Raw genomic sequence first — 11310 nt, forward strand, 5'->3', positions numbered from 1 at the left:
TGATCAACTTTGCTGAGCAGGGTGCTGTGTGGACATTGGAACTGGTGAGGTTTCTGCAGAAGTAATCTGTTTTTGTCTGTGTGGGTCTTTTTGCTAATGGCAGGGAAAAAGCTGAGTGTGTAGCGGGGGAGGGGAAGTGAGCTACTGAGCCAGGTATGGTAGCACGTACCTGTCATCCCAAAACTCAGGAATGGAGGCATAAGGATTTGGAGTTTAGGGTCAAGGTCATCCTCTGCTACAGAAAGAGTTCAAGTCCAGCCTGGGCTATTTGAAATCATGTCTCAAGATAATATACACAGTTATAACCCCAGCAATGGGGAGTTGGAGATGGGGAGGATCAGGGCTCCCTGGCCAGCCAGCCTAGGAGAACCAGTGAGTTCCAGAGAGTGAAAGACCCTGTTTGAAAAAACATGGGGGAACACCAATTGAGGAAGACACCTGAAATTCATCCTGGCCTTCACACGCATGCATACACAGAAGCCAACTGAACCCAATGTTGCCAAAGTAGACAACAACTGAGTCATCTGCCTTCAGATCATGCTAGATCCAGTAACTCCAGTTTCTCAGACCCTGCTTCTGCCTCCCTGCAGTTCTTGGGCTGACAATGCAGCAGGTACCAGGTGTATGAGCCCAGTGCCAGCCACTGGGAAAAGCCAAAAGACAACAAAATGTTTCCTCCATCAGTTAGCACCCCACAGGGAAGACAGGAGCCCAGAGCTCCTCAACACACACTCACAAACACACAAGATGACCTGGTCAATGTGGGTCCTGTTCTGTCCCCCTCATTCCTGTGCCGTGGGACAGCCAGGAGCCCCAGAGAGGCATAGAGTCTGGATAGCAGTGCTGGGACCCCAGGGCCTGGGGAGGCATGAGGGAGCACCCGGGGAACCAGGAGGCAAGGCCTCAGGCCCCAAGGACCTCAGGAGAGTTCTGACGAGGTTCAGCCTTCCTTCCTGATTTTTTGAGGAAGTCTTACTCTGTAGCTAATGATGACTTTGAACTCCTGATGCTCCTGCATCCACCCTCCTAAGTTCTGGGATGCCAAGTGTTTGTAACAGCTCCTGACTGAATTTCATGTAGCCCAGGTTGGTTCAAGCATCCTATGGATCTGAGGATGACCTTAAACTCTTTGCAAGCCCACTTGTACCCTCTTGATAAATGTTAAAGAGCATAAGCCAAGCTGTTGGCCATTTGGTTTGTAAGCCCAGGACCCTGAACATATGGTAGTCAAGAGCCCACTACACTCTGTTCCCTGTTTGCATCTCGTTCTGGCCCAACCTCGGGGGAAATGGGTCCTAGGCGCTCTGAGGGTGAGGACCCAGCTGGCTGGGAGGTTTGGGGCTAAGCTGTCCCCAGCAGCAACTCTTGGGACAGCAGGAACTCTGGTGCTGTGCTGCGCCCTCTGCCAGATGAAGGCGGGACTGCATGAGGCGCCGCACAGCGCCTGCTCCGAACACACCTCCTGAGCTCCGCACCTACAGTGAATGCTCTGGTAGGATCAGTGCTCGCTGTATGGCTCCTTGCAAGGCTCAGTTTTTGCAGCGCTTTTGCTGCGCTCCTGCTTTACCGAGTATAGCGACTGCTGTAGGAACTCTGGGAAAAGAACCACATCCAATGACACACTCTTCAGGGCATAATGCCTCCTGTAGGCAGTGGCTGCAGAGCAGAGTGCCTGCTGTATACTACCCCCACAAGAGAGAATGCCTATAGTATATGTTTGCCATGCCGGGCACAGTGCCTGCTGTATGCACATCCTGCAAAACACAATGCTTCCTGTATACACGTATCATGAAGTACATGGTGCCTGATGTGTACCTCCCCTTCAGTGACCGCTAAATGCACCCCCTAAAGAGTATAGTTCCTGCCCCGTGTTGGTGGCCCACACCTTTAATCCCAGCACTTGAGAGGCAGAGGCAGGCATATCTCTGTGAGTTCCAGGCCAGCCTGGTCTACAGGGCTAGTTCCAGGACAGAATCCCAGGCTCCAAACTACACAGAGAAAAAAAAAAAAAAAAAAAAAAAAAAAAGCACAGTTCCTATTGCATTTTTCCCCGGGAAATCAGTCTGCTGCCTGAGCTTCCTTCCCCCACACTGTCCTCATCTTTGCTTCACTGAGGTGCCTTCCTCCCACACCAGGACTTCAGGACTGTCCTTTATTTTTGTGCTGGCCCGGGCTAGACCATCCCTCTCTCTGACCCCTGTTCAGTGGGACCCCTTCTGACACTCCATGCTAGGCCTTAAATCTTTTCTTCAATGGGATGATTGAAGTTGGAGTGAGGGCCAAGGGTGGCCTCCTCCCCATGCTGGAACTGGCTGCTTTGCCTACAGCTATGTGCACACAGGAGCCTGCAAAACGACACTGAGTGGATACACTCTGAGATGTTTCCAATGGCTGTCCCTTGCTGGGCCCTGAAGCAGGAGTATACAAAGGCACTGTGCCCTGCATGGAGTGGACACTACAGGCGGTCTGCTTTTCAGGGACTGCATACATGAGACACTGAGCCCTGAAGGGAAAGCACTCCAAACCGGGGCATCCAGGTGGGCTTCCTAGAGAAGGCAACTTCAGCACCCAGGAACAGCACGGTCCACACAGGGCTGACCATTGCAGTGTCACTAACTTCCACCGGGCTGCCAGGGTACGCCATGGAGATGGGAATAGTAGGAGCTTTGGAGGATCCAGAACAAGCTGACTGGGTACCGGAGTTGGGGAAACTGAGGCGGAGGACTTGAGGCCAGAACCAGGCAAGGGAAACTGCCTTGGCAGCGAGCCTGGAGGGCGGGACTGGGTGGAGCATCGGTGACGGCAGCGCTGGGGAATGTGTGGCAGGGAGAGTCCCTCCACCCACAGCGGGCCTGTGGGCCTGGGGCCTCGTGAGGGGATGCTGGGGACCCGGGTGGGGAGTCTGGTTATAGAGGGGAGATGGGGACCAGGACGGGAAGGACTAATTAGGGGAAATGGGGACCAGGGTGGGGAAGTCTAATTGGGGGTGATGGGACCGAATTGGGAGTCCCTGAGATGGACAGTTGGGACAGGTCGAGGAGCCTGGGATGAGTGGATGATGGGGACTAGGGTTGGTGTGGAGAGTTTGGTTGCAGGGTGATGCGGACCAGGATGGGGTACTCAGGGTGGGAGGGCATCCTAGTGTGCACCCTAGTATCCACTCCAAACCCCAGCTCCAGGAACATTCCCTGGCTCTGAGTGCTGCCCGGTCACTCTCTCTCTCTCTCTCTCTCTCTCTCTCTCTCTCTCTCTCTCTCTCTCTCTCTCTCTCTCTCTCTCACACACACACACACACACACACACACACACACACACACACACACACCTGCGCAGCGCACCGCAGCTAGATTTTCCAATGTCATTGACACCCAGGATACCAGGACCAACATTGAGCCACGACACTGCCGGGCTCAGTCAGCCAGTCCCCTGCCTCAGCTCCATGCCCAACGCGTGCACCCTCTCCTGCCGCACGAGGGCGCCCCGGGCCTGCGCCCTCAGTGACCCCAGCCTGGGCGCGCCTGGGAGGCCCGGGTGGGAGGGACCGACTGAATTCCCAGTCCCGCACCTCGGGGCCCCGCCGCTTCCGCCAGTCCCTGGGGCGTCCCAGGGAAGCCTGGACGCCTTGCCTTGGGCTCTGAACAGCCGGTAAGTCCCTCTTCTCATCCTGCCACTGTCCCAGCTGGCGTAGCAACAATGTAATTGGCTTCTTTCCCTCCTTGGGCCGAAAGTAGCGATCCCTAGGATGGTGGTGAGTTTGGAGGTTGCACTTCCTCCGGGGTGGAACTGAGGTTCTGAGGACTGGCTTGTCCAGTGACTTCTATGCCAGTGCAGGAGATGGGTGTACTGATTCGGAGAGCGCATTGACAGGCGTGGGTAGGAGGCTCCCCACGAAGGGGTTGTGGGACTGCCAAGTCCCCTCTGCAGCCTCTCTTCTTTCCCGAGCAAGCCCAGCCTCTAGGGCCTCAGAGGACGGGCTCCCGATGGGCATCGAGGAGCAATTCCCCAGGGTCTCCAACTTCTACAGGCACCTCGGTCCCCAAAGTGCTCTAAAGAATGGAATGACAGCATCAGACTAGCTGACAACCGGGGAAACCCTAGCTCCAGCCAGGCTGGGGAACCTCCGGCCTTCCCCTTTATCAGGTACCTGGACCCTGCAGGCTGCTGAACGGAACTTTTGAGATCCTGTGTGCCCTTCAGAGCTCCTGGCCCTGGCCCCAGAAGGGACTCATGGGGCCTTGGTTCCTTTCCCTCCTGGCTTGGCCTGCCAGGCTCGGATCACGAGGAGGGTGTGGGCTGAGAATGACTTCATCCTGTCCATGTAGATGGGGAAACTGAGGACTCTACTCAACCCTACCCTGCCTGCTTTCTCTGCAGACCCGCTGGGCACAGCAGCCCACACCCCTGGCAGATGAAATCATGACGCACATGTTGGAAAGAGGCCAGGTCAGCTTAACACGCCTCACCACAGGGAGATTCCCTAGGCTATGAGGGATCCCCAGAGGCTGGGAAGCAGCTGGGAGGGTGGCATTCTTTGTATACCGAGTTTCTGAATGAGCCCCCCCTGGCTGCCCCCTCTACAGGGTCTCGGAGATGCATGGACACTGGGCAAACTAGGAAAATAGAGGCCTGAGGAAACGGAATGGTTGGCTCCTGGCCATCCAGGAAGGTAGATGGAAGAGGTGGATAAACTTTCCGCTACCCAAACACTGTCCTTACAGGATTCCTCCTGTCGTTGGCATTAGGTACCTACTGTGTGCATTAGAAAAGAACACACTACCAATAATAATAGTAGATTAAGCTGAGTGTGTGGCAGCCCAGGCCTATTAGTCATGACCCAGGAGGCTGAGGCAGGCCTAACCTGAGCTACCGGAACAAGACTGTCTCGAAGGAGGAGGAGGAAGAGGAAGAGAAGTAGGAGGAGAAGAAGAAGAAGAAGAAAGAGAAGCCAGGTCCTAAGGCAAACACCTAATGCCTGTCGTCCCAGAACTAGAAGGGAAGGCACAAAGGAAATGAGACCAAGGTCACCCTCAGCTACCTAGGGAATTTAAGGCTAGATTGGGCTACAAAAAAAAAAAATTAAAAATTAAATAACCCAGGCATGGTGACACACACCTTAATCCTAGCACCCGGGAGGCTGAAGCAGGTGGATCTCAGTGAGTTGGAGGCCAGCCTGGTCTACTTGGAAAGTTCCACACCAGCCTGGGGCTACACAGTGAGACCCATCTCAAATAAACAAAGAGCTGGAGAGATGTTTAGGGTTCAAGATCTCATCCCACTGTTTAAGAGAGCTCACGTTTGCTTCCTAGTACCTTGCAAGGCTGCTCACAACAGTAACCTGACTCAGCTCAAATGGAGATGACGATTTTGCATCCTCAGGCGCTGCACGTTAAGTAGAAATAAATCCTCTGTTTTGTTTTTGTTTTTTAAGAAACGGTTTCTCTGTGTAGCCCTAGTTGTCCTGGAACTCACTCTGTAGACCAGGCTTGCCTCGAACTCAGATCTACCTGTCTCTGTCTCCTGAGCCCTACGATGAAAGACATGGGCCACCACCACCTGGCTATAAAATTAATTTTTAAATAAGTAACAATAAATTTCCTAGTCCCTACTGAGTGCCTGACCTGAGCCAATAACCCCCTCACAAAGCTTTCCGAAAAGGGCCGGGCTGTTGTTACCTCGTTTCTTTTTAGAGACAAGAAGGCACAGAGAGGTTTAGTCGCCATCGGAGATCACACAGCCAGCCAGGGATGAGATGGCAATCCACCCTGATCCTGCTGGTCACTGCCTCTTGGGAATCCTGTGCTCCCTCAGACACTGCCTCTTCCGAAATCTTCTGCTCTTGTTGTGGACCCTCCTGAGTTGTCATTTGGGGGGTACTGCTCAGGTAAAGGGGTGAAGGAACCCAGGAAGCACATAGGAATATGGATGTGGCGGAGGAGGGGGGACCCCAGCTTTCCTCTGGGCTGATTCTCCTCTCTGCCCTCAAGTAGGGTCTGGGGGAATGGACGCCCTGGGGGTCTTGGAGCAGGTGTTCCAGCTCATGCGGCCAGGGCGTCTCGGTGCGCAGCCGCCGTTGTGTCCAGTAAGCCGGGAGCCCCTCCCTCTGCCGCCTGCCGGGCCGCGCCCTCTGCCTGCCCACACACGCAGTGTGCCCTTTAATCCCATGGAGCCAGCTGGAATGCGGGTGGGGCTGGTGGGGGCGGAGGGTGGCCTGGCGGGTGATGGGAAGGGGTCCCTGATGTAGGGGAGTCCTGCTATACTCTGACCACTCTGTTTCTTGTAGACTTCCTGGGGAGAAACCTTGCTGGGGGGACAGCCATGAATATCGGGTGTGCCAGCAGCCGGTAAGGCCTAGGGTCCGCCTTTACTCCCTCTTGCTTTTTCATACCCACTGCAAACATCCCTATGCTTTTTCATACCCACTGCAAACATCCCTACTTGGTTTCCCAGATCTCTCTCTCTCTATCTCCTCTCTCAGAACTGCCCCCCAGGGGCAATACCCTTCCGAGACCTGCAGTGTGCTCTCTATAATGGCCATCCTGTCCTGGGCATCCAGAAGACCTATCAATGGGTGCCCTTCCATGGGGGTGAGTAACCTGACCTCCTGGGGTTAAAAAGAAAAAGAGAACTTTGAAAGGAGTTAAGAAATACCCAGAAGAGCAGGCATTGGGATGGGGTTTGAAGCATCTATAGGAGCTGGTGAAGGAAGAAAGTGGTCCCTTTGCACAGGGACAAACTCCAGGCAGAGGGGTGACTTAGAGTTTTATCTAGAGGCCAATAGTTTTCAAGCTGATCCCACTAACAGGAAATGTTGTCGCACGGAGCTGAAAATAGCAGCTTATATAACTGGGTGCCCCGGGCATCACGCCTCCACATTGAAGGGAGACAGGCAGCTTCAGCGGCTGGCTGTTGTGGTGGAGACAGACAAGACCAGCCTAAAACAGAGAACATTCCATCAACTCTTGGGGCTTCCTTGCATTTGCCCCATCTCACCCCCACAGTGTTGACTAGGTTGGCCTTGTCACCGGCAGGGTCTGCTGTCAGCCAACCTGCAGGTCTCATCTGACAGGGAGGGGAAACTGAGGTACCCTGCAGGCCGGTAATACAGCCAAGCTCCAGGGCAGTTTTATTGTGCCTGAATGGGAAGGAGGGAAGGGAATGGAGGTGTGGCATGGGAGGGGCAGGGCTTGGAGAAATGGAGCAATGGGGAATGGAGAAGACTTGGGGGTGTAGGATGCCTTACCCAGGGCAAGAGAGGCAGAGGCAGGTGGATCCCTGTGAGTCCGAGGCCAGTCTGGTCTACAAAGCAATTAGTAGTACAGAGACCCTGTCTCAAAAATAAAACAAAAAACAAAAAGTACATGGCCTGGAGAGGGGAGGGTGGAGGTGGGCCATGAAGAGGGCAGAGCGTGGAGGAAGGAAGCTGCAGGTGAGGGCTGGCGTTCCTAGTTTAAGCTGGGGGAGCTACAATGAGCTGGCTGTAGGGACTGGCAATAAATGGGATGGAGGCCCGGGACTCACACACCCCTCCCACCCTCAGCACCTAACCTGTGTGACCTCAATTGCTTGGCTGAGGGCCACGCCTTCTACCATAGCTTCGGCCGTGTGCTGGATGGCACCCCCTGCACCCCGGGGTCTCAGGGCCTCTGCATAGCAGGCCGCTGTCTGGTGAGGACCCATTGCCTCCCCCTCCTCGCCCCCTCACCCCCCCTCAATCCCCCCTCCACCACTCTCCTTTCCCTAAGACCCCGCCTTTATATGTGGCCCTGCCTCCAGCCAATTATATAAGTCCCGCCCCTACAAACTACAGCCTGCCTATCATCCAGGTCAGGGCCCTAAGCCCCTCTTTCCGTCTCCTTCAAGCCACACCCATTTAACGCCCGGCTCCACCCACCCCCTAGTCACATGCTCGTGGCTCCCCCAATCCTACCTGGGTTCTGCCTAGGCCCTTCCTCCTTTCAGGCCCCGCCCACCACAACTTGCCCCGCCCACTACAGGACCTTATCACCAGACCCTGCCCGCCCACCTTGCTTAGCTCTCACTAGGTCCCTTCCGTGCGCTCTCCAGCCCTGCCTCTTTACCCTTAGCCCCGCCCATTCACTGCTCCCCGCCCATCCTGACCCAGTGTCACTCGCAGAGCACCGGCTGTGACGGGCTGCTGGGCTCCGGCGCTCTCGAGGACCGCTGCGGCCTCTGCGGTGGCGCCAACGACTCGTGCTTGTTCGTCCAGCGCGTGTTCCACGACGCCGGTGACTGCCCCGTCCCGCCTCAGCATGCCATTGAGGAGTATCCTGGAGAGGGGTGTCCCTTTAACAAGTCGGGCTCCCGGGAGCCAAGACTCGTTGATTGGACATTCCGAGGACCCCCTCCTCGAGCATTTCCCCTGACAGAGCATCCCACCCTCTCTCGAACAGGTTTAACCCCTCCCCCGCCTCTCAGTAGCATCTCGTTTAATCCGGAGCTTTCCTTCCCTGTGCACACTCTCGCACCTAAAGTGCACCTCGCCACTGTCAGCCCCAGAGCATCCCTCCCCTGCGCGTCCCAGCTCACCCCTGCTCTGTGTACCCCAGAGCATCTCTCCCCTATGTACCTCAGAGCATCGCTGCCCGGGGTACCCCAGTACGTCCCAGTGCATCCAGCTACTGCACACCCATGCGCACAATAGCGCATCCCAGGAAATCCTGCCGCGCTATACCCACAACCTCCTGCCTACTCCAGGTGCCTTCGCCGGCTACTGGAACGTGACTCTGATCCCCGAGGGCGCCAGACACATTCGCGTGGCACAGCGCAGCCATAATCACCTGGGTACCGCGGGGCGTCTAGGGAAACTAAGGCTGGGGTGTAGGGGACAGGCAGTTCCCTTGAGCACAGGCTGACTGGTTCCTTACAGCTCTGGTGGCCCGCGACGGGCACTACGTGATCAATGGCGACGGGGTGCTCAGCCCGCCTGGCACCTACGAGGTCGCGGATACCCGCGTGGTCTACACCCGGGACGCGAGCCCGGAAGAGACCCTGCAGGCGATCGGGCCCACCTCCCAGGAGTTGTTGTTGCAGGTGGGCCGGCGTGGATGACTTGAGGCGGGAGCCTGGGACAGAGGCGGAACACTGGTGTCAGTTAGATGGGGAGGCAGCGGCCTGAGGCGGAGGGTGGGCCATCAACTCAAGAGCGCCCTCCCGCTCCAGGTGCTGCTGCGGGAGCCCAACCCAGGCGTGCACTTCGAGTTCTGGCTGCCCCGGGAGCGCTATGGTCTCTTCCAGGCTCAGGCACAGGCCCTGAGCTGGCCCCTGCGACAGCCTCAGCCTCGGGAGGTGGAGCCTCAGCTTGCAGAGACCCCTGTGGTCCGGGAGGCCATCCCTGCCCAGGTTGCATCCCTGGCACCAGGTGAGACAGAACAACGCGAGGGGAGGGGGACGGGGGATCAGGCAGGTGACAAGGACCGTGTCACTCACAACACCCCACCCCGTAGACTCCTGCGGGCCATGCCCTGACAGCCGGGGTCGTGCACACCGGCTTCTGCACTACTGCGGCAGCGATTTTGGTGAGGCTCCTGACCTTTGGCCCCTTCTACTAACCCCCATGATCCTTAACTCCTGGATAGTTGCTCTGACGCTCTCCGTTGACCTTAGCTGACTCAACGGCCTGAGGACCCACTTGACCCTCTGTCACCTTTATGCAGTGTTCCAGGCCCGCGTGCTGGGCCGGCACCGCCAGGCCCAGGAGACGCGCTATGAGGTGCGTATCCTGCTCATCTATAAAAGCCGCTCACCGCTGCGCACTCGAGAGTATGTGTGGGCGCCAGGCCACTGTCCCTGCCCACCACTGGCTCCCCATCGAGAGTACCTGTTGGCTGCCAGGCGACTGGTCAGCCATGATGGCACACAGGACCGGCTACTGCTGCCCCACGCTGGTTATGCTCGGCTCTGGAGTCCTGCAGAGGACAGCAGACTTCGCCTGGCTGCCCGGCGCTGTCCAGTCTAAACCCCCAGAGGTTGGAGCCTCACCAGGCTCTTGTTCTGGTGTCGCAACTAATTCGGGAAAATCTCCTGCCAGTATATTTTGAAACAAGGTCTCTCACTGTGTATGTTAACCTTGCCCAGCTGGCCTAGAGTTTGCTGAATAGACCAGGCTGGCCTCGAAGTCACAGAGATCCCCCTGCCTCTCCTCCCGAGTGTTGGGACTAAAGACATACCTGTGCTGTATCCAAGAACTTTAAGGACCTTCAAGATCCTGGTTTCCTTTCCACCAAAAGACTTTGGTCCATCCGTTTTTAAACTACTATTTAATTTTCACAAGAACTTGGAAAAAGAGCAAAGCCCTTCCCATTACTTAGCTGTTCAGGTGTGAGGACACCCCCAATTGAGTGGCAGCCACTGTGCTCAGACACCCCATTACCATCCTTTCCTGACCCTGCCTCCCAGTGCACTGAACCCATTACCAGACCAGCACAGGAAGCATGAGAATTTATGTGTCTCCTGTCCTGTTCTCTATTCAGGCTGAGTTCACTGTAGCTTCTGAACATCATGGCCACTCAGCAAACCATTCCCAGTGAGGCATTCCTTAAAGCTGTCCTGTCTGGGTCCTGTCTCTGTCATGTGGTCTAACTTGTCCACAGTGACCATCCAGCTCTGGGACCCAGAGGCCATTGGACTATCAACCTTGTCCTTGCTTCTTCCCAAGAGCCCCTCTGGCCTCTGACTGCAACTGCACTCTTGAGGGCAGAGCAGTCAGTCACCTCAGACTTCCAAAGGCCTCTGTTTTCCCATCTCTTAGCTCTGTCTGTGAACTCTTATTCCCATGAATACTTACTGAGCACTGACTGTATGTGGAGACCCAGGCGGAAGTGCAGTACTGTTATGGGGTAAGAAGAGGGTCACTTTTTTTAAAATAGGGCTTTATGTAGTAGTCTTTTATGGCACAGGGTGGGGTGCAGAGAGCACCAAGAATCTCTCCAAAATTCCACAAAACTTGTAGTTGGGGGTCTGCAGGGATTTGTGGGGTCCCAGCGCCCCCTGGTGGCTGAATCCCCCAGGCTGGGAGATGGTTGGCAGGGGCCCGCTTCAGCAGGTCTTGGAGACCTCACACCCACCCATAATGGCTGTCTAAGGTGACACTAGAGACCAGGACAGGTCATCTCTGGCCAGGTCCTGGTGCTGAGGCCAGTGCACATGACAGAGGCCAGATGTTCCCCTGGACTGCAGCATTGCTCAGCCTGCTGGTTCCAATGACAGGTAGCCATCCCCACAAATGCTGTTCATCTCAAATTTGGATCTTTGTGGTAACCAATAAAGAGGGGGGATGTTTTAATTTGAAAA

General features: G+C 55.9%; 1 protein-coding gene across 4 annotated transcripts; it reads left to right on the plus strand.

Moving 5' to 3' along the window:
* Positions 1-3433: 3433 nt before the first annotated feature.
* Positions 3434-11310, plus strand: Adamtsl5 (ADAMTS like 5). 4 transcript variants are annotated; one of them, XM_051177388.1, is made up of 14 exons: positions 3434-3645; positions 4375-4443; positions 4581-4679; positions 5690-5881; positions 5988-6079; positions 6281-6341; positions 6476-6584; positions 7538-7665; positions 8135-8246; positions 8716-8802; positions 8888-9051; positions 9181-9379; positions 9465-9536; positions 9625-9712. In XM_051177388.1, exons 4-14 carry the CDS (start codon positions 5750-5752, stop codon positions 9639-9641), a joined length of 1173 nt encoding a protein of 390 aa, XP_051033345.1. In that variant the 5' UTR covers positions 3434-3645; positions 4375-4443; positions 4581-4679; positions 5690-5749; the 3' UTR covers positions 9642-9712. The 4 variants fall into 4 exon arrangements, with proteins under 4 accessions (XP_051033345.1, XP_051033342.1, XP_051033343.1 ...); XM_051177385.1 differs by having other exon boundaries at positions 3438-3645; positions 9675-11310; XM_051177386.1 differs by having other exon boundaries at positions 3438-3645; positions 5695-5881; positions 9675-11310.

This window comes from Phodopus roborovskii, unplaced genomic scaffold (assembly GCF_943737965.1).
Source record: "Phodopus roborovskii unplaced genomic scaffold, PHOROB, whole genome shotgun sequence".
NCBI classification, from domain to species: domain Eukaryota; kingdom Metazoa; phylum Chordata; class Mammalia; order Rodentia; family Cricetidae; genus Phodopus; species Phodopus roborovskii.

Bases quoted from the DNA above. Each gene is read 5' to 3' on its own strand.
- Adamtsl5 (XM_051177385.1), top strand. From the start codon at position 5,750: ATGGCAATCCACCCTGATCCTGCTGGTCACTGCCTCTTGGGAATCCTG. The intron at 6,080-6,280 runs GTAAGCCGGGAG...TGTTTCTTGTAG, and splicing joins CGCAGCCGCCGTTGTGTCCA to ACTTCCTGGGGAGAAACCTT. The intron at 8,247-8,715 runs GTGACTGCCCCG...TGCCTACTCCAG, and splicing joins GCGCGTGTTCCACGACGCCG to GTGCCTTCGCCGGCTACTGG.